Source organism: Scyliorhinus torazame, chromosome 4 (genome assembly GCF_047496885.1).
Source record: "Scyliorhinus torazame isolate Kashiwa2021f chromosome 4, sScyTor2.1, whole genome shotgun sequence".
Lineage (NCBI taxonomy): Eukaryota > Metazoa > Chordata > Chondrichthyes > Carcharhiniformes > Scyliorhinidae > Scyliorhinus > Scyliorhinus torazame.
In genome coordinates, this window is record NC_092710.1 from 121,739,367 (window position 1) to 121,761,061 (window position 21,695).

The 21,695-nt window shown below is 44.4% G+C and overlaps 1 protein-coding gene across 1 annotated transcript in view; it reads left to right on the forward strand.

The window, feature by feature from the left end:
- Positions 1-3,870: 3,870 nt before the first annotated feature.
- Positions 3,871-21,695, forward strand: part of hmgcll1 (3-hydroxymethyl-3-methylglutaryl-CoA lyase like 1) — a 190,571-nt gene continuing 172,746 nt past the window's right edge. The window contains exons 1-3 of the mRNA XM_072498565.1: positions 3,871-4,190; positions 7,556-7,633; positions 8,611-8,718. Of these exons, the coding sequence (XP_072354666.1) occupies positions 4,092-4,190; positions 7,556-7,633; positions 8,611-8,718 (285 nt within the window). The 5' untranslated portion in view covers positions 3,871-4,091. The remainder of the gene's footprint in view (positions 4,191-7,555; positions 7,634-8,610; positions 8,719-21,695) is intronic.

Below are 21,695 nucleotides of genomic sequence, written 5' to 3' on the forward strand. Positions count from 1 at the left end.
CCAGGGAACACCTTCAGGTACTTACAGGTAAGGACGTTTGCCAGATGGCAGGTGGTGGAATTCCCACGGCTACTGCCACACACAGTACAGGACAGGGTGCTCTCGGGGGGGGGGGGGGGGGGGTGGGGGGGGGGGGGGGTGAGTGGGGAAGATCTCGGAAACTTACCAGATGATGCCGGAGGAGGAGGAGGCCTCGGTGGTGGAGTTGAAAGGTAAGTAGGAGGAGGAGTTGGGAGAGGGGATCGAAGAGGGGACGTGGGCAGATGTCCTAGGGAGGGTGAATTTGTCCTCTTCGTGCGCGAGGCTCAGCCTCATACAGTTTAAGGTGCTGCACAGGGCACACATGACCGGGACAAGGATGAGCCGGTTCTTTGGGGGTGAGGACAGGTGTGTTAGGTGCTCAGGGAGCCCAGCAAATCACACCCATATGTTCTGGGCATGCCCAGCGTTGGAGGAATTTTGGAAGGGCGTAGCGAGGATGGTGTCGAGGGTGGTAGGATCCAGGGTCAGACCAGGCTGGCGGCTCGCAATATTTGGGGTGGCAGAGGAGGCTGAGTGCAGGAGGCGAAAGAGGCCAGAATTCTGGCCTTTGCGTCCCTGGTAGCCCGGCGAAGGATTCTTCTTCAGTGGAAAGATGCGAGGCCCCCAAGCGTGGAATCCTGGATCAGCGATATGGCAGGGTTCATTAAATCGGAGAGGGTGAAATTCGCCTTGAGAGGGTCGGTACAAGGGTTCTTTAGGCGGTGGCAACCGTTCTTAGACTTTCTGGCAGAACGATAGACATTGGTCAATGGCAGCAGCAGCTCGGGGGCGGGGGGGGGTGGTTTACTTTATTTTTGTTTATGTTATTTACACTGGAGGGTCTGAGGGGGTGTATACACCTGTTGTGTTAAGTCGGGGTGTTAATGTTAATTTATTATTTATGTACAGGGGGGAGGGGTTTGGGGGGTTGCTTTTTTAGATTGTGTTTTGTACTTAACCCTGTTGGGTTCTTTTTTCTTTCTCATTTTGTTATTGATATTTTATGAAAACCTTTAATAAAAATTATTTTTAAAAAAAAAAGTATTTTCATGTTTGATTGTTCCTTGCCTTGTTTTCACAGGAACTCTAAACCTAATGATATTGTGATCACTGCTTCTCAATGATAAAGATTTGGATCCCTGCCTTTTGAGATGACCTGAGAAGCTGCTCTCGAATAATGCACATGTAGGAGTGTTTGAGCATGCCAATAGCTTGCCCAGTGTTGTATTTGGTGACAGCAGGACTCTTGTTCTGGGCCGTCTGACCAGGTTCCTGAGAGAAGTCCTGAGCCATGCCCAGGAGGGGAGATAACCCTTTCCCCCCAGTAGCCAGTCTGTAACTTGCCAACTTGGTTGAAATAAAAACTGGCATAGAAGTAGGGAAAGAATTGAAGAATCGTAACTGCTGCCAGCTGCTGAGTAATGACCTTCACAGTGTCACACCAAAGCAACTGTAGAATGAGGGAGTGGACTCACTTTCCATTGATAAGGATGGCAGGCTGATGATAGGGAGTATGTGAGTTATTTGTGCGTTCAGTCTAATGTACCATCTACCCTCGGGAGATGGTGCATGAAGCGCTGTCTCATCCTGCTTCACTTTGCCCAGAAAGGAAGGGGCTGTAATTCCTCTTGGTGGAGTGAGGCTTGGCAACCTTTGTGATAGGTTGATGCAGTACGACATGTCACGTTGAAGTCTGGAAAAAGTCAGTGGCATTATCTGTAAGGGCCATGGTGATGTTGACAGTCACAGACAGTGCTGTGCATGACATGATACGAGGTTGGGTTGTGGTTGCAGCATGTGACATACCTCAGTGACAGCATCCATCATAAAGTGAAGGCACCTCATTCGCTGCTCTTCCATGATATTTGGAAAGTTAAAATGCTTTCTAAAGACCCATTGTGGGTGTGTCCTCCCATGCAGTACCTTCTTCCTTCTTCCTCCCATGGCAGCTGCTCCTACTCTCTGCTGCCTTTCTTGCTACTCTTCTTTCTACTTCTGCCCCAAAACTGCCGTACCAGACCACCCACATTGCCGTTTGTAGAGCTTTCAGTGCACAAGATGGCTGCCATGTTTCCTGCATTACAACAATGAGTCCACTTCAAAAAAGTTGACTAGAAAGCAATTCCACGGTAGCACGGTGGTTAGCACTGTTGCTTCACAGCGCCAGGGTCCCAGGTTTGATTCCTGGCTTGAACCTGCGGAGTCTGCAGGTTCTCCCGTGTCTGCGTGGGTTTCCTCCGGGTGTCCCGAAAGACGTGCTGTAAGGTGAATTGGACATCCTGAATTCTCCATCTGTGTACCTGAACAGGCACCGGAATGTGGCAAGTAGGGGCTTTTCACAATAACTTAATTGCAATGTTAATGTAAGCCTACTTGTGACATAAGGATTAGTAAAAAATAATAATAATTTGGGACATTTGAGGTTGTGAAAGGAGCTGTAACAAATCCTTCTTTTACATCATGATCCCTTTAAGTGGCACGGCTGAAGGATTTTCCCTGGTGACTCAGGCATTGGGTCATAGTAAAAATTGAAAAGGATTGCGGGAAAAGTGTATGAACTTAATTTTAATAAAACATTCGGCTTTTGATCCAACCACCAACCTACCAACCTGACACCAACATGGTGGGTGCTTTGTTTCCATCTGAATATGTGTGTGCTACCTGGTTACCAAATTAGGACATGAGGACCAAATATTAATGGCCTGTGGCCATGTTTCTATGGGCCACTATATTCAAAGATAAAAGAAAGACTTGTACTTACAAAGTGCTTTTCGCAACATTTCAAACCATTTTGCAGTCTATGTAGTAATTTTGAAATTATTCACTGAATGAAGAAAGCACAGCAGCCAATTTGCCCCCGCAAGCTCCCACAAATAACCATGTATGACTGTTCAAGGGAGCTGTTGACATAGTGGTATTGTTATTGGAATAGTGATCCAGAGACCCAAGATAATGCTCGGGGGACCTGGGTTCAAACCCCACAACAGCAGATGGTGACATTTGGGTTCAGTTTTTAAAGATCTGAATTTATGCATTAAACCATCGTGGATTGTTGCAAAACCCCATCTGGTTCACTAACGTCCGTATGCATTTACCTGGTCTGGTCTATATGTGACTCCAGACCCACAGCAATGTGGTTAACTGTTAAATGCCCCTGAAATGGCCTAGCCAACCACTCAGTTAATGGGCAATTGAGGGGGGGGGGGGGGCAATAAATGCTGGCCCAGCCAGTGATGACCACACCCCATGAAAGAATGAAAAAAGGTCACCTGTTTTTAGTGATGCTGACTGAGGGATTAATATTGGCCAGAGCATCACCTCCTTCGAAAACATGCCATGTGATTTGACCTGAGGGATGGAACTTCATTTAAACATCTCATGCAAAAGTACATCTGACCGTGCAGCACTCCCTCAGGATTTTAGGCAAGTGTCGACTGTGGTTGTTATGCTTAAGTCCTGGACACCTCAACGTAGAACTTGGGAACAAAAACAGAAAATGCTGGACAATCTCAGCAGGTCTGACAGCATCTTTGGAGAGAAGAGAGCTAACGTCTTGAGTCTGGAGGACTCTTTGTCAAAGCTATTGATAAGACTAGGAGGCAAGGACTGACACACAAAATGTACTTAAATAATCTTGAGTATAAAGAAAAATCCGTTTTATTTTGTTGCATGATCCAGTGCCCTGGAAAATATTTAATCCATTGTGTGGAAGCTGGTGGGTATTTTCCACGACTGATGCGGATGTGTCAAGTGTCCACGTCCAGATGGATTTTCCAGTTGCACGCGTACAGACTGGGCGTGCTCTTGGTGCAGTGTCTGTGCAGCATCTGCACTTAGAGAGAGCAGAAAGCAGGGGATAAGATACCCAGCGGTACTTGGATGCTGATCCGCCGCCAGTGCATCAGCAGCATATTGCTCCTGTAGTCACCGCCGGGTTTTTTTAAGTAAACAATTTTATTTATTTATTTTATGCTTCTTTGGAGTCGATTAGTCGGCGATTGCATTAAAAGAAAGGGTCGATCTGTGTGTCTCGGCCAGTGTGTGTGTGTGTGTGGCGGGGAGGAGCGTCCATGGGGAACGTTCCCTCGACCATCAAAGAATGTCTGAGCAGCGGCCTGAACATGGACTGGCTCTCCACTGGAGACACTCTCCTCGCTTTAGGACTGCAGGTAAGACGCTCCAGACCTTCATTGCTACCCACTCTTGGCCAAGCTGTAGCTCCAGTTAGCTCTCTTGATCTGTATTAACCCCTGGTGTAACCAGTGCAATAACCTGCCAGGAATTCATAAACAGCAGCTCAGAAAGACAACTTCATTCATTGAGCCCCACATATAATCATTCAAAACATGAAGTGTGTGTGTGGTTGGAGAGAGAGGCTGGGGGCACTTCTGCCTCTGTAATTACCACAAATCCACGACAGAGATTGGTCGGAGGCATTTTGAAAACAATCGGACTGCTCACATGACCTTATTTTATGTGAACAAATTGGGTGAAGCATTTTAATTTGGGTAAGCAAATCATTCGAATTGATGGGGTGAATTACAGCAGCCGAAAGAAGGAATGGAAGAGGTTATGGCTAGCACAGGCAAGCTAGTTTGGATAACTGTAACTGGTCAATTAGTTTATGTGCCACATTGTTATTGGACATTGAAGAGAACCACGAGCTACATTGTGCCCCTGTGACCAAACCACGCCCTCCCCCTCCCAATCACCCAAATCCTCGCTAATAGCTGCATAGCTAACAAACTGATATATGACAAAATAATGCATTGAACATTGTACTGATAGCAATTGTTCGAAGGATGGGAAACTGCAGTCCTAATAAATAATGCTACTATTCCCACAGGTGTAAAACGGGCTGAATGAATTTAATCCATAAGTGAATGATTTACTTTGGAATTAAAGGAGATGTTTTTGTCAATAATCACTGTTGAAGAATGAAGGGTGTAATTGAAATGATTTGATATTACGATTGATACTAAGATAAACATTAATAGCTTTGAAGTAGACAAATGTAGTTATGAGCATGAAAAGCTTGAAAAGTAGACAAGAGTAGTTATTACAGCTCTTTCTTGGCTTGATCGGGAATATAGCTAACATATAGGCAACATAGCTAACATAGATGCAACATAGCTAACATAGATGGGTGTGGTACTGTGGGAACTGAACTAGTAACCGCAAATTATAAAACTTCACAGGATGGATAAACAGATGTTATGCTGATAAGAAGCACAGACTGGGAGGATTTGATTGGAGGCATTCTCAACCTCCCATTGAGATAACAGGGAACATCAGCAGCCTGTATAATTCTATTTATTAGGTATGTCAGGTAGTATAGTGAAAGATAAATATGTTATGCAGCCTTTATGTTGGGGAGGTAGCCTGTAGAACCAAGCTGTGGCTCCCTCACATATACCTGTGAATAAGGTAAGTGGCCCGCCTTCTCAACCTGTGTTGATCATCAGGTTAAATCACCACCGGTCAGCTCTCCCCCTCAAAGGAGAAAGCAGCCTATGGTCACCTGGGGCAAGGGCGACTTTACCTTACCATACTTGTGAATAAAATTCTTGTTATTGGAAATCACAGACTTGAGAGGACTCAATCTATTACCACAACAAATAATCAAATTCCGGTTTATGTGGTGGAAATCATCTACTGGGATGATCCCATTAATATGAATTGGTTTTAAAAATTTACATCTTCCTGTTAATATTTTGTTGTGAATACTGCTATTTATTTTCATGTGTTCATATGGAACCCTGTATCAATATTTATTCATCCTTCTATTGCCTTCCCAATTCCATACTGTTTTTTAGCACAGTAGTATGGAACACAAAATATTCGGATGCCACCTTTGATATTCTGCACTGATTGAATAGATTTAGTGGAAGATATGATCGGAATCCCTTTTGATTTCATGTTCCTCAACTTCCTGAAATGGGAATTCTCCATGACAACAAGGAGCTGCAACTGCCCTACCAGGCTGGATCCGGCCCATTGGAGATTTGAAAATTGCAGCTTTGATTTCAGCCTGGAAGTCTTTTGATGGAAATTTGCCCTAAATGTTCATATGAAATGTTGTGTGTCATTGAAGCACTTGCGTAACGTGTCTTGCATTCCAAGGGATCTTTCGGGTCTCTTTGAGAGGTGAAAACAAACATGTCCAACTGCTGTATGTTTTTACAAGATTCATGGTATTCACATGATATATTTTCTTCCATCTGGAGACTATAGGGAAGGTTTTGTGATGTTGGTTCTTATGGGGCGGATTCTCCGACCCCCCGCCTGGTTGGAGAATCGCCGGCGTGCCGCTCAATCGCGCCCCGCCCTCTGGATGCCGGGACGCGATTCTCGGCAGAGTGGAGAATCGGCACCATTGGGGCCGGCGTGGTCGGCGCGCGCCGGTCGGGGTATGCGACGACTCTCCGGCCCGGATGGGCCGAGTGGCCATCATCAAAAAGGCGAGTTCTAACATCCCCTGAGCTGGCGGGGCCTCAGTGTTGAAGGGTCCGGGGGCGGCTTGTGGGGGGAGGAAGGGTCCGACCCCGCGGCGGCCTCCGTAGTGGCCTGGCCCGCGATCGGGCTCCACAGATCAGCAGGCCGGCCTCTCTGTTCCTAGGCCTCCTTTCCTCCACGCCGGCTCCTGTAGCCCTGCGTTATTTGGCATCGGGGCCGGCGCGGGGAAGTAGGCCACTGCGCATGCGCTAGTTGCCGCCAGCCTAACTGCGCATGCACGGACCCCGCGGCGCCGAGTTCAGGCCGGGATCGGCAGCTGGAGCGGTGTGAGCCGCTCCAGCACCGTGCTACCCCAGTGTGGCCCGGAGAATCGGCTCTTGGAACGGGCGCCGACGCCGGAGTAAAACACTCCCGTTTTTACGCCGGCATCGGCACTTAGCCGCCCAAAGGGAAAACCCCGCCCAATGTCTTCTGCCTGTAGACTATAAGGAAGGTTTTTCTCTTTCATTAAAACTGTATGTCATGTGGCGGAGAGTAGTTGTAAGAAAGATTAATATTCAGATAACACTTTTCACAGCCACTGAACATCTCAAAGTGCTTTGTAGAAAAATGAAATATTTCTGGTGCAGTCACTGTTGTAATATAAGGAATGCAATGGTTTGTTCATAGTAAATTCACATAAACATCAATGTGATTTTGACTAGACAAGCAATTTTTTGTAATGTTGATAGAGGGATAAATATTACCAAGATACCAATGGTAATTACCCTGCTCTTCTTCAAAATAGCATCATAGAATCTTTTCGGGTGCCCAGTTTAATGTCTCACCTGAAAGAAGATACCTCTGACAGCGCCGTACTCCCCCAGTATTGCAATGGAATGAGTTCAAGTTCTAGAGTGGTACTTGAACCCACAGCCTTGTCCGTCAGAGGCACCAGTGCTGCAAACTGAGCCACAGCTGACACATGGGGAATATTGGTCCCGAAGCTTTGCAAGTGCATTGAACTGCAGAACAGAACAGAAACTTGCTTGGTGGAATTTGATCTTTGCTTCAGTTTTTACTTTTTTTTTACCTCCAGAACAATGTCATACCAGCCCTTCCTGAATTTGTAAAGATAGTAGAAGTTGGACCTAGAGATGGACTACAGAATGAAAAGGTATGTTTACTTCAGCAAAAAATAATATTCAACACAATAAGTTTGAGCGTCATTAGTTTACCTTGTGAGTCTTTAATCAAGGAAAACAATTATATTCTGACATAAACCTCTTTCTAAATGTGTTTTAACATACTTTTAGTTATACAATGAACAGAGTTCAAAACCGCGATTGACAGATTTCTATTAGACATGGGCATTAAGGATGATGGAACCAACCCAGGTAGATGGAGTGAAGGTACAATTCAGCCATGATTTAATTCAGCTCGAGAGGCTGAATGGCCTACTCTTGTTCCTATGTTCCAATCTACCTTTAAATTTTTATTCAGATGCTTACTGATTGACAGGGAGCTGCAGTTAGCTGACTGGGGACCTCCTAGCTATACACACACCCAAAAAACTCTGTGAGAGTGAGAAAATAAAGTCTTTAAGGCAAATTTTTGAAATTTGCAATTGCGCTTTCGATAATGAATCGGATAGAATGCACTCAATATCTAATATGTTATCAGCGTGCAGTGCCCACTTTACCTAACATCAAGATAGGAAGAGTGTTTTCTCACAGCTTCCTGCTGACTGGATGCTTAAGTGCATTTGATGGTCCATTCAGATCCAGTGTTGAATATTGATTTCTGCGACTCAGGCTGATCTTAGGTGTGGTAATGCTGAAGTCACATCATGTCTACATGATTGAGTAGCACAATAGCTTAATGGCACATGCTGGATTCAAACAGCAGGCCCATAGGTTGTAAAGACACAATTAGTGCTGGTGTAATTTTCTAATATGCCACTGCACTGTAAGGTACTGTGGTCAAAAATTAGCATCCCCTTTACTAATGTTTACATTAGGAAAGCACTTAGACCCTTTTTAGAGTCTCTCTGATATCCTTGTCAAGAACAGCCCCCCACCAATTTTTGTATCATTGTTACTGAACATTTTAAGAAGATTGGTATTTTACTATATTTGGATGAATTGTTTTCAGGTGATTGTACCAACGGAAGTAAAAATTAAATTGATCAACCTTCTGTCAGAAACGGGCTTATCTGTCATAGAAGCCACCAGCTTTGTATCTCCAAAATGGGTGCCTCAGGTACGTGGAAACCATCATTTGATTGTCTAATAATTGTTCAGTTGTTCACACGAGAGGCTGGATTTCTGCAGTTGGGAGACGAATCAAGAGTCATAAATGATTTTGTCACTTTGAAACTAAGATTGGCAGTGGTCAAAAGGAGGACTATGCAAAACAAATATGTCAACAAAAATGAACATCTTTGAATATTTTACAATTTGGTGTGTGTCTGCCTGCTAAATATTAATGAGGCACTGCCCTCTCAGTAGCCGCCTGCCTGGTCTACCAGACACACTGCACAGATGTGCCCACACAGAGGATAAATCTACCCCAATGATTTTAAAATGCTGATTCAATTCCGTCAGTAAAATCTAGTCCATTCAATCGTCAAGCCTCAAACTGTGACTCAACTGAAGATTGCACTAGGCCTTGACTCTCAGAAGATACTTTTGACCTTGTGTAAGAAGAGAGTGATAAATGGGCTGCCTTGTGGAAATATCAATCAGGAGAAATGGCAAGATGACTGTGACTTGCCATCACCCATTATACACGATAACACAATGTCAAAATGACGCAGCAGGATATTGACGAATAATAATAAATTAATTTGCTTGGGAAACTGTGCTCCAGATTCAAAACTGGTTCCTTAGATGGTATTAATTCAATAACATTGCATCAATTCATAGAACCATGTTATGTTTATAGCACAGAAGGAGACCATTTGGTCCATTGTATTTGTGCTAGCTCTCTTAAGAGCAATTAGCCTGGTGCCACTCTTCTGCTTTCTCCCTGCAGCCAGGCAAATTTTCCGTTTTTAGATAATGATCCAATTCCATTATGAAAGCCTCAATTGACCCTGTCTCCACCACGCACTCAGGAAGTACATTCCAGATCCCAACCACTTTTGTGCTTTAGGATTGACATATAGTTGCCGAAAATATTCATGGAGGAGCTAAAATATGAGATGAAAATAATTTTGCAGTTATTCTGATTTTGAAGATAACATAAACACATGTAGTCACATGCACTACCTCAAATGATGAACAATAATTCCAGTTGTGGGCCATTATAAAAGAGAATGAAATTAATTGAGCTATTAATTAATTCTGACAGCCCAAAATGTTTTTATCCACCGTTCATGAGCTAATACACAATATCCTACTAGATCGGCAATATTGTCAGTGAGCTTCCTTGGCCAGAAGAATAGGTTAGAGCCTAAACAGTGCTTCAGATTAATTGCCACTTAACTTTGGGCCTTTTGCTTTGAAGGTCTCACAGCAGTGCATATGAGAGTAGAAATGACCATCCTGTAACAAATCCTAAAGATTCAAAATTTTGTTTGTTGCCTCTCACTCTGAGGATTTTTTATTTTGTGGTTCCATTGCATTGTAGTATAAGGGCATTTCTCATATGTTTAAAAATACCAACCGTCAACAATATTATTCTGTGTTTCTCTAGCATCTTTAAAAGTTAATTTACTTCACTCCAGACCACCATGGAGAAAGCCTTTGCTAGGGCCATATCTGATCTGTCTACCTGCAAAGTAGATGGGTGTTCACTCTCCACCCTCCCCGCCCACCTTCTCTGCCAACATCCCCACCAACTCCTGTCGATTCATCCCCACCACTCTCACCCTCTGCCCAACCACAACGTCTCACCTTTTAAAAAAAATAATCTTTATTGTCACAAGTAGGCTTGCATTAACACTGCAATTAAGTTACTGTGAAAAGTCCCTCGTCGCCACATTCTGGCACCTGTTCGGGTACACAGAGGAAGAATTCAGAATGTCCAATTCACCTAACCATATGTCTTTCGGGACTTGTGGGAGGAAACCGGAGCACCCGGAGGAAACCCACGCAGACACGGGGAGAAATGTGCAGACTCCGTACAGACAGTGACCCAATCCAGGAATCGAGCCTGGGATCCTGGAGCTGTGAAGCAACAGTGCTACCACTGTGCTACATCCCTTCCCCACCTTAAGGTGCCGCTACTTACTTGGTCCTGTTCCCTCAGGACCTAGACACTGGGAATTACTTCTAGGCGTAGTCCTGTCCACTGCAGCACCTGGCACCGCTGGGATGAGAGAGCTGTCGACCATTCAACTGTCTGAGTCGGACTTGCTCCTGAATGAGAGGTGGAAGTCCCCCTCCAGCCAATTTAAATGATTGCGTGCCAGCCAGTATCCGTGGTGGTGTATGGGAAAGCCCGCCATCTTAAAAAGCCTGGCCTCTATTCAGGATTTTGAGCACAAAAAAAAAAAATCACCCCTCAACCTTCTCTGCTTCTAGGAGAACAAGTCCAGCTTCTCCAGTCTGTCCATGCAATTGAGGTATCTCATTTCTGAAACTATTCTTGTAATTCTTTCCTGCACTCTCTCTTAAGCCTTCAAATCCTCCTAAAGTGCAGTGCCCCGAATTGGATACAGTCGGCCCTGTTATAACTCTGTATAAGAGAAAAATGTTTATTCAAAGCAGGAAAAAACTGAAATCTCTGAAGTTGAATTCATCTTTCTCTTCCTCCTTTGTACTCTCCTGCCACAGAAACATACATAGGCTCCCAGTAATATTTCATTATAAATTATACACGCATTTAATGCCAGTCATTTTACACATCAGTCTGCCTTAGCCATGTTTTCAATTGATTCACTCCATTTTGTCACACTTTTCCCCCTTGACACAATGTTTACTTTTTGCCATATTTATAAATTGCACATTAAAAGGGAAATTGCATGTGAACTGAACTGAGATTTATTTTAGCCTTGGGCTTAACTCGAACCATATTCCTGCTTCCAAAAACATTTTACACATTCTGAAAGGATTGGGAATCATCTGTTTTAGTTCACATCACATGTATTAGATTTCAACACCATTCAGTTTTTCTTAATAAGAGCTTTCTAAAAAAACATTGCGATCCTTAATAGCTTGGAGATGGCCAGGTTCCTGCAATTTGTAAGACATACGAACAAGGAACAGCAGTAGGCCATTCAGCCTTTTCAAGCCTGCTCTGCCATTTAATAATAATAATAATAATAATCGTTTATTGTCACAAGTAGGCGTCAATGAAGTTACTGTGAAAAGCCCCTAATCGCCACATTCTGGCGCCTGTTCGGGGAGGCCGGTACGGGAATAAGATCATGGCTGATCTGATAGTTCCCGTAAATCTGCATCCCACCTATCCCCGGTAACCTTGCTTACCAAGAAACAGTCCACCTCCGCCTTCAGAATATTCAGACTCTGCTTCCACCACCTATTCAGGAAGAGAGTTCCAAAGACTCACAATCCTCTGAGAGAAAAAATTCTCCTGATCTCCGTTTTAAACCGTGACCCCCTAGTTCTAGATTTTCCCACAAAAGAAATCATCCTTCCCACATCGACCCTGTCAAGACTCCTCACAATTGTATCTGTTTCGATCAAGTCACGTCTCACTCTTTTAAACTCCAGTGGATACAAGCATAGCCTGTGATGCATGATCAATTGCACAAAGACTAAAGTTGGGTACAACTGAGGTTTTATTACAGTCAGATGCGTGGCCTCCTGCTGCAGCTAGTGAAAAGGCAGGGCACTGGAGGTCATGCATATTTATACAGTTCTCCGTGGGTGGAGCCAGCCGGCAGGAGCTACCGGCGAACCTGTAATGCAGGTCCTACCTTACATCTCCTTTACAGTGGTTCACCACATTCACCTCCTGTTAAAAATGAGTCCGGCGGGGGTGACGTGAAACTATATACAATTAGTGCAATTATGTACAGTGGTAGGGAAAGAAAACTCCATGTTGACGGTCCGGAGTCCGTCAAAGGTTCAGCCGGTCCGGTGCTTTGGTGCTTCGTTGAGAGCGGCGTAACGGTGGCAGCGAAGTCGGTGCTGGTGGAGGTGGCATCGATAGTGGTAGTGGCGGTGCTGATGCTGGCCAGTCATCGGGGAACTCCGGGAGCGTGCCCAAGTCCTCTTCGTCCTCTTGAGCGGAAAAGGGGAGGGGGGTGTGGTCTGGTGGGGGTCAATATTGGCCACGAGGTGGGAGGTGGGGGTGGGAGGGTGTTGGGGTGGAACCTGACGGTGCCAGGTCCCTGAGTGAGACAGTATCTTGGCGGCCATCGGGGAACTCAAGGTAGGAATATTGAGGGTTGGCGTGGAGCAGGTGAACCCTGTCCACCAAGGGGTCCGCTTTGCGGAGTCGGACGTGCCTACAGAGAAGGACCGGTCCTGGAGCAGCGAGCCAAGTCGGGAGCGACACCCCAGATGTGGACTTCCTGAGGAAGGTAAAAACACGTTCATGGGGTGTGTTATTAGTGGCGGTGCACAATAGTGACCAGATGAAGTGTAGAGCGTCAGGGAGGACCTCTCGCCAGCGAGAGGCTGGGAGGTTCCTGGACCATAGGGCCAGCTGGACGGCCCTCCAAACCGTCCCATTCTCCCGTTCTACTTGCCCGTTTCCCCGGGGGTTGTAGCTGGTCATCCTGCTGGAGGCTATACCCCTGCTGAGCAGGAACTGACGCGGCTCATCGCTCATGAATGAGGATCCCCTGTCACTGTGGATGTAGACGGGGAAACCGAACAGAGCGAAGATGGTGCTGAGTGCCTTGATGATGGTGGCAGACGTCATATCGGGGCATGTGATGGCGAAGGGGAATCTGGAGTACCCATCGACCACAATGAGAATGTACGTGTTACGGTCGGTGGAGGGGAGGGCCCTTTGAAATCCACGCTGAGGCGTTCAAAGGGGCGGGAAGCCTTCACCAGGCGCACACGGTCTGGCCGGTAGAAGTGCGGCTTGCACTCCGCACAGACCTGGCAGTCCCTGGTGACTGTCCTTACTTCCTCGATGGAGTAGGGCAGATTGCGAGCTTTGACCAGATGGTACAATCGAGTGACCCCCGGGTGACAAAGGCTGTCGTGTCGGGCCCGGAGTTGGTCCACTTGTGCGCTGGCACATGTACCTCGGGAGAGGGCGTCTGGGGGCTCGTTGAGCTTACCGGGGCGATACAAGATCTCGTAATTATAGGTGGAGAGCTCGATTCTCCACCGCAAGATTTTATCATTCTTGATCTTGCCCCGCTGTGTGTTATTGAACATGAAGGCTACCGTCCGTTGGTCCGTAAGGAGAGTGAATTTCTTACCGGCCAGGTAATGCCTCCAATGCCGCACAGTTTCAACGATAGCTTGGGCCTCCTTTTCGACGGATGAGTGTCGAATTTCAGAGGCATGAAGGGTGCGGGAAAAGAGTGCCATGGGTCTGCCTGCCTGGTTTAGAGTGGCGGCAAGGGCGATGTCTGAAGCGTCGCTTTCTACTTGGAAAGGCGGTGACTCATCCACTGCGTGCATCCCGGCCTTGGTGATGTCTGCTCTGATGTGGGCGAAAGCGTGTTGTGCCTCGGCCGCCAGGGGGAATCGGATGGACTGAATGAGTGGGCGGGCCTTGTCCGCATAGTTTGGGACCCACTGAGCATAGTAGTAAAAATACCCCAGGCAGCGTTTGAGGGCCTTGGAGTATCTTGGCGGCTTGACTTGCACTACAGGTTCGCCGGTAGCTCCTGCCGACTGGCTCCGCCCACGGAGAACTGTAAAAATATGCATGGCCTCCTGCTGCAGCTGGCGAAATTGCAGGGCACTGGAGGTCATGCATATTTTTACAGTTCTCCGTGGGCGGAGCCAGTCGGCAGGAGCTACCGGCGAACCTGTAGTGCAAGTCCTACCTTACATCTCCTATTACAGTGGTTCACTACAGCCTGTCCAACCTATCCTCATAAGACAGCCCACCCATTCCAGGTATTATTCTGGTAAACCTTCTCTGAACTGTTTTAAACCCATCCCCATTCTTCCTTAAATATGGACGTAAACTGTACCCAGTACCTTAGATGTGGTCTCACCAATGCCCTGTATAACTGAAGCATAACCTCCCTACTTTTGTATTCAGTTCCTCTCACAATAAATTATAACATTCTGTTACTTTCTGTACTTACATACTCGCCTTTTGTGGTTCATATATTAGGATACACACAGACACATTTGCATTTCAGAGCTCCGCAATCTCTCTTCATTTAAATAATGTGCTTATCTTTTACTTTTCCTACGAAAATGGATAATTTCACACATTGTACTCCATTTGCCTGATCTTTGCTCACTCACTTAACCTATCTTTTGTAGCTTCTTTATGTCCTCTCCACAACTTACTTTCCTACGTATCTTATGCCATCAGCAAATTTAGCAACCACCCCATCCAAGTCATATATTTAAATAATAAACAGTTGCGGTCCCAGCACTAAGCCCTGTGGTACACCAAACATTACATCTTGCCAATCTGAAAAAGATCAATTTATGCCACTCTCTGCTTCCCGTTAGTCAGCCAAATCTTCCATCCATGCCAATCAATATGTTACCCCCTATAACATGAGCTCTTATTTTCTATAATATCTTTGATGGAAAACGTCATCAAATATTTCCTTGAACTCCAAGCGCAATACACCCACCAGTTGCCCTTTATCCGCAGCTCAAGTTCTCCAGTGGTGGGGCAGACAAGCCATACAAAATGCCGTAGACCTCTACAGGACCGTAGAAATTCCCATTGCCGGAAAAAGGTAAGCTGCCTCTGCCCCCGACATATACATCGGAGGGGATCCTGAAAATCTCGATCACTGTCTCAGACCGACTGAATGTAAAATTCAATCATCTTCTGGTCACTGCCACCGAGGGGTGCCTTCACTATGAGATCATTAATTACTCCAATCTCGTTGCACAATACCAGGTCTAGTATAGAGCCCGCTTTCTAGTTGACTTCAGAACATGCTGTTCAAAGAAACTATTCTGTAAACACTCTATGAACTCCTCATCTAGGCTACCCTTTGTCCATCTGGCTTACCCAGTCTAAATGATAATAAAATTCTCTCACGATTATTGCCATGCCTCCGGACCAGCTCTAATTATTTCTTCCTTTATGCTCCACCATACCATGTGGTTACCGTACACAACTCCCACAAGCGGCTTCTTGCCTTCACCATTTCTCATCTCTACCCAAATTGTTTTCACCTCCTGGTTTCGCAAACTTAGAATATCCCTCTCTATTGTGCTAATACCATCATTAACTAACAGAGCCACCTCACCACCATTTTCATACTATCTGCCCTTCCTAAATATCCTGCAGATTTCAAGATTCAGGTTCCAATCCATGTCCTCTTACAGCCATGTCATGTCTATCAACTTGGACTTATTTATTTCTATGTGGACTCTCAGTTCATCAGTTTTGTTTTGAAAGTTATTTGCATTCAGATATAGAGCTTTTAGTTTTATCCTTTTTTAAACCTCTCGTCTCATCTGTTGATTTACTTTTTAATTTGTATTCTCTATTCCTCCCTGTCATGGTTTGTTTTTCATTTCCCAGAATAATGGGCGGCATTCTCTGGTACCCCAGCTGCGTGTTTCTTGGCCATGCGACGTTCACTGGCGGTGGGGTTATATCTTGTCGCCGCTTGTCAATGGGATTTCCCATTGTAACCACCCTATGCCTCTGAAACACCCACTGCCTGCAGGAAAAATGAATCGCAATGACTGGAGAATTCCAGTCAATATCTTTCTCTTTTGCCTTGTCTCTGCTCTTTGATTTACCACATCTTCCAAAATTTGATTCCTTGCTCCCACTATTTAGTTACTCCTCTAGTTATTTGACTCACAAGAGCAACGGTCCCAGTGAAGTTCAGATATAGACTGTTCCAACATTCCCAGTATTAGTGCCAGTGTCCCGTGAACTGAAACCCACTTCTCACACCAGTCTTTGAACCACACATTCATCTCTCTGATCTTATTTCTCCAATGCCAATTTGCACGTGTCTCAGGTAACAATCCAGAGATTATGGCCTTTGAGGCCTGCTTCTTAATTTGGTGCCTAGGCCCTCACTGACTATGAAGTATCTCCTTCTTTGTCTTGCCTATGTCATTGGTACCTATATGGACCATGGTGATTGGGCATTCCTCCTCCCACTGCAAGTTCCTCTCCAGCCCCAAGCAGATGTCCTGAACCGTGACACCAGGCAGGCAACATGTCAGGACTCTCGCTTTTTGCTGCAGAGAAAGGTGTCAACACCTCTAACTATACCATCCCGTACTAACACAACATTCTTCTTTACTTCCACCACTTGAATGGCTTCCTGCACCATGGTGCTATGGTCATCCATCCTGCAGCCCCCACTCTTAGACAAACAAGCTGAAAAAACTTCAAACCTGTTGGACAATTGTAAGGGCTGAGAATTATGTGCTTCTGCCCTCTGAGACCCCTTACCTGCCTCACTCACAGTCACACTCTCCTGTCCCTGACCACTCAGGAGATCCTGTCCCAAGAGGTGTGACTGCCTTCTGGCACAAAGAATCCAGGTAATCTTCCCCCTCCCTGACGTGTCACAGGGTATGTTGTTTTGGGTCCGGGTTTACAGAACCCCAAAGTGTTTCATGGGGTTCAACCGACCCACAAATTTTAATAGATTGTGGTGTGGGAAGCACACTGCGTACTCTCCAGGTGTGATACAGCAATTACGGACAAATGGTTTTTAAAACAAAACAATGTTTATTCTATGAACTCAAGTTACCCTTTTAAAAACAAACATTGAATATCTTAACACCCATTACTTCTAAGATAACCCCAAAAGACTACAACACTAAATAATCCTTCAAACTGTTCCTTTAAACATCCAAAAGACTTCAAACCTTCAAAAATAGACATGAGATTACATTCAATCTATTTATAGTCTTTGGATATGCAAACATCAACAGACCAGCTCTGCGTTTTCTTCCTGCAACTCTCAGCACAACACACAGACACTCCCAGCTTTTTCCTCAAACTGGAACCAAAAGCAGAAGTGAGCTCAGCTCCCCCCACCTTCTGACATTAGTTCAGTAATATGATCAGCTCCATTTCCAAAAGGTACATTGCTTAAACATGGATGTCTTAAAGGTACTCTCACATGACACCTCCCCCCAAGAAAAAAAATAAGCCATCAACTTCAAGATGGTTTCATTTTTCACCTTTGCACCATCAATTAAGAAATGCACATAGTAAAAACACTTTACAGGTTCAAAAAACAACACACGCAAACAGGTATAATAATATAGTCCTTTTTTTTTTCTTCTCGTTCTTCTTCCTCCAACCGAAACCCCTCTCAATTAACAGTCTCTTTGAACAAGAAGGTCTCCGCACGATCCATCCATTCCTCTACACCTCGGCATTTCTCTTTAAAGTTAGATACTTCAGTTCAATCTGATCTCAGAGTTCCTTGCAATTCTTCAATACAGGAGTATCAGTTACCACAGCTTTCAGGCAGTCAAATGCATGTTGAAACTCCGCTGTCCATTGACATTTTCAAAGTTTCTTAAGCAAGTACATCAGTGGAGCAATCACGCTACAAAACGTTTGCACAAAGGTTCAATCAAATCCACTCATGCCAAGAAATCGCATTATTTCCCTTTGTCTTTAGGGTATCGAAAACTCCTCAAGGAAAGTGACTTGGGCTTTTCCAAATTCACTTTTGGCTAGGTTTATCACCAAACCCGCCTCCTGAAGTCGATCGAATAACTCCATAAGATGTTTTAAAAGTTCTTTCCATGCCTGGCTGAAAACTACCAGATCGCCGATGTATATACCATCTGGAGTCAAAGAAGCTGAAATCTCCTTCGCCCTTTCGGGTAAAGGTACTGCCAGTAACCTTTAAGTAAATCCAATTTGGAAATAAAAGCAGTTTGTCCCACTCAATGCAATCCTCCAAACGTGGGATAGGATAAGAGTCCGTTCTTGTAACTGAATTCGCCTTTCTATAGTCCATACACAACCATTGGGTACTGTCTGGTTTAGGTACCATCACTATGGGTGAGCTCCATTGGCTGCAACCTACTTCAATTATGCTATTTTTAAGCATACTCTCAATCTCTTTGTTAACCTGTGCCAATTTTAAAGGGGTAAGTCTGTATGGATGTTGTTTGATCGGAACAGCATTTCCCACATCTACATCATGTATAGCCATTTTAGTACTTCCTAATTTATCTCCACAAACTTGCCCATGTGATATCAATAACTCTTTCAGGTCAGTTCCTTTTTCCTTTGGAAGATAACTCAAAAATTTAACCCAATTTTTAAGAATATCCTCATTTCCCAATTTAATTTGAGGTATGTCAAATTCACAGACATCTGGATTTGGTTCGTCACTTTGAGTTAGAATCATTAAAACCTCCTTTTTCTCTCCTTCCCTTTCAAAGTACCTTTTAAGCATATTCACATGACACACTCGGTGATTCTTCCTTCTACCTGGTGTTTTTACCACATAATTCACCTCACTTAATTTCCTTTCAATTTGATAAGGTCCACAAAACCTTGCTTTTAAAGGTGCACCTACCACTGGTAACAACACTAAAACCTTATCTCCACTGGCAAAACTACGAACTTTGGATTTCTTGTCCGCTACCCGTTTCATCACATTTTGTGCAACTTTCAAATGTTGTCTAGCCAATTCACCTGCTCTATTTAATCGTTCCCTAAAATTTGACATGTAATCCAATAGTATAACTTCCGATTTCTCACCCACCAATTTTTCTTTAATCAATTTAAGTGGTCCTCTTACCTCATGACCACAAATTAGTTCAAAATGACTAAATTTGGTTGACTCATTAGGTGCATCCCTAATTGCAAACAGTACGAATGGAATTCCTTTATCCCAATCCTCTGGATAATCTTGACAATAAGCCCCCAACATTGTCTTTAATGTCTGATGCCACCTTTCTAACGCTCCCTGCGATTCAGGATGGTACGCAGTTGATTTAAATTGTTTTATTCCTAAACTATCCATAACTTCTTTGAATAACTTTGAGGTAAAATTTGATCCTTGATCCGATTGAATTTCTGTAGGTAGTCCATATCTAGTAAAGAATTTAAGTAACTCCTCCACAATCTTTTTAGCTGTAATATTACGTACTGGAATGGCCTCTGGAAACCTAGTAGACACATCCATTGTAGTCAAAAAATATTGATTCCCACTTTTTGTTTTAGAAAGCGGTCCTACACAATCAATTGGGACCCTTGTAAACGGTTCCTCAAATGCTGGAATGGGTATTAAGGGCGCTGGTTTTATCACTGTTTGAGGTTTCCCTATCACTTGATATGTGTGACATGATTGACAAAATTTAATTCCATCTTTATGTAGTCCAGGCCAATAAAAATGTTTCTGGATTTTAACTTGAGTTTTCGTTATCTCCAAATGACCTCCCACTGGTACCTCATGTGCCACTCGCAACACCTCCTTTCTATACCCTACCGGCAATACTACTAGATGAACTTCTGCCCACTTTTCATCCACCTGCATATGTACAGGTCTCCATTTTCTCATCAAGACATCACTTTTACGGTAATAACACTCTGGTATACTCTCAGATTCATCTTCTGTGTATGCTTTCTGATACATCCGTTTTATTTCTAGATCTTTTTGTTGTAACACCGCCAATTTTCCTGAACTAAAAATATCGGCCTCATCCTCCACCTGTTCTTGCTCTTTTTCAACCATTTGATCAAAAATCGTTTCTGATAATTGCACTTTGACTTCATCTTCACTCTTTGATTTCTCCTCTTGTCTTAACCTGTGACTTTGCGACCTTGTTACTACACAATCCGGAAAAATCCCAGGATATTCGTCCTTCAACACTTCAGTTGTCTGACTTTCCACTGGCTTATCAACCACAGTAGGCATCACTCCCACCTGTGATCCAGCTATATCATTACCCTAGATAAACTGTATTCCTGGACAAGATAGTTTCTCTATTACTCCTACGACCACTTCACCACTCTTCACTGAACTTTCCAACCTTACCTTATATAATGGATCGGTACTCCTCTCACCCTGAATTCCACATATTACCACCTTTTCTGGCAACATTCTGCCCAAGCTACATAACTCCTCATCTCTTACCATTAAAGATTGACTAGCTCCTGTATCTCTTAAAATTGTGACTTCTTTACCTGCTCCTCCTTTACAGTCTCCTTATTATCTCCCATCAGATCATCTTTACCTTTACCACTTGAGTATTTCTTATGTCCCCAGTTTCTATCCCTCACAGGCTGAAACTGATGTTGGAAACCAAGCTTTGATTTATGAACTAATTCATAATCATCTGTCATTTCTGCTGCTAATCTCGCAGCTTTAACCCTCTGCTCTTCCACATGAGTTCGCACTACATCAGGAATTGAATTTTTAAACTCCTCCAAAATTATAATTTCTCTGAGAACTTCATACATTTGGTCTATTTTCAAAGCCCTTATCCACCTATCAAAATTACTCTGTTTTGTTGCTAACTTGCTGTTGTCTCTTAATTTGGCTCTGTTTAATTACATTTACTCAAGAGTCGCCAGGTATCTTTCGATACCGCCACACGGTTCAAAACCGAATACTGATCAAAGACTCGATACACCAGTTTGTTATTTCAAAAGCAATGCTCATTTATTTACACACAGTCAAATCTACTCATGCAGAAAATTCTACAACCTAAACTATCACTATTACTAAAAGCCACTCAGTCAGAGGAACAATGGCCGTTGCTCGGTTCTGAGGCTGCTGGGTTGAGCTGTTTGCAGGGTAGCAACTAGGGGCGTCTATCTCATAGCGTGCGTTGACTTGGAACTTATTTGGTCTGGAGCAGCTTTGGCAGCTCTCTCCTCGCTGAGAGCCAAGGCCAAGAGAATGATTCTCTCTTGGGGAATCCTTTTTATACCCCAAAAGGGCTTTGCCTTGGCCCCAATTAATTGGGCCGTTTCCCAATTGGCCTTATCGATTTTCCTCCAATAGAGGGGTGGGTTCCCTGGTTGCTGGGCGTGTCCGAGGTGGCCGTTGGTCTGCTTTGTTTTAGTCTCCTCTGGCGCCGGGATGTCTGTCTTAGCATTGTTTACCTAAATGTTGCCTTTTTGTCCCGGGGATGGCTCATTGGTATGTAGATGGTTCTGCAGACCGGTCCTGTCTGAGAGCTACAGCTCTAATCAACAAA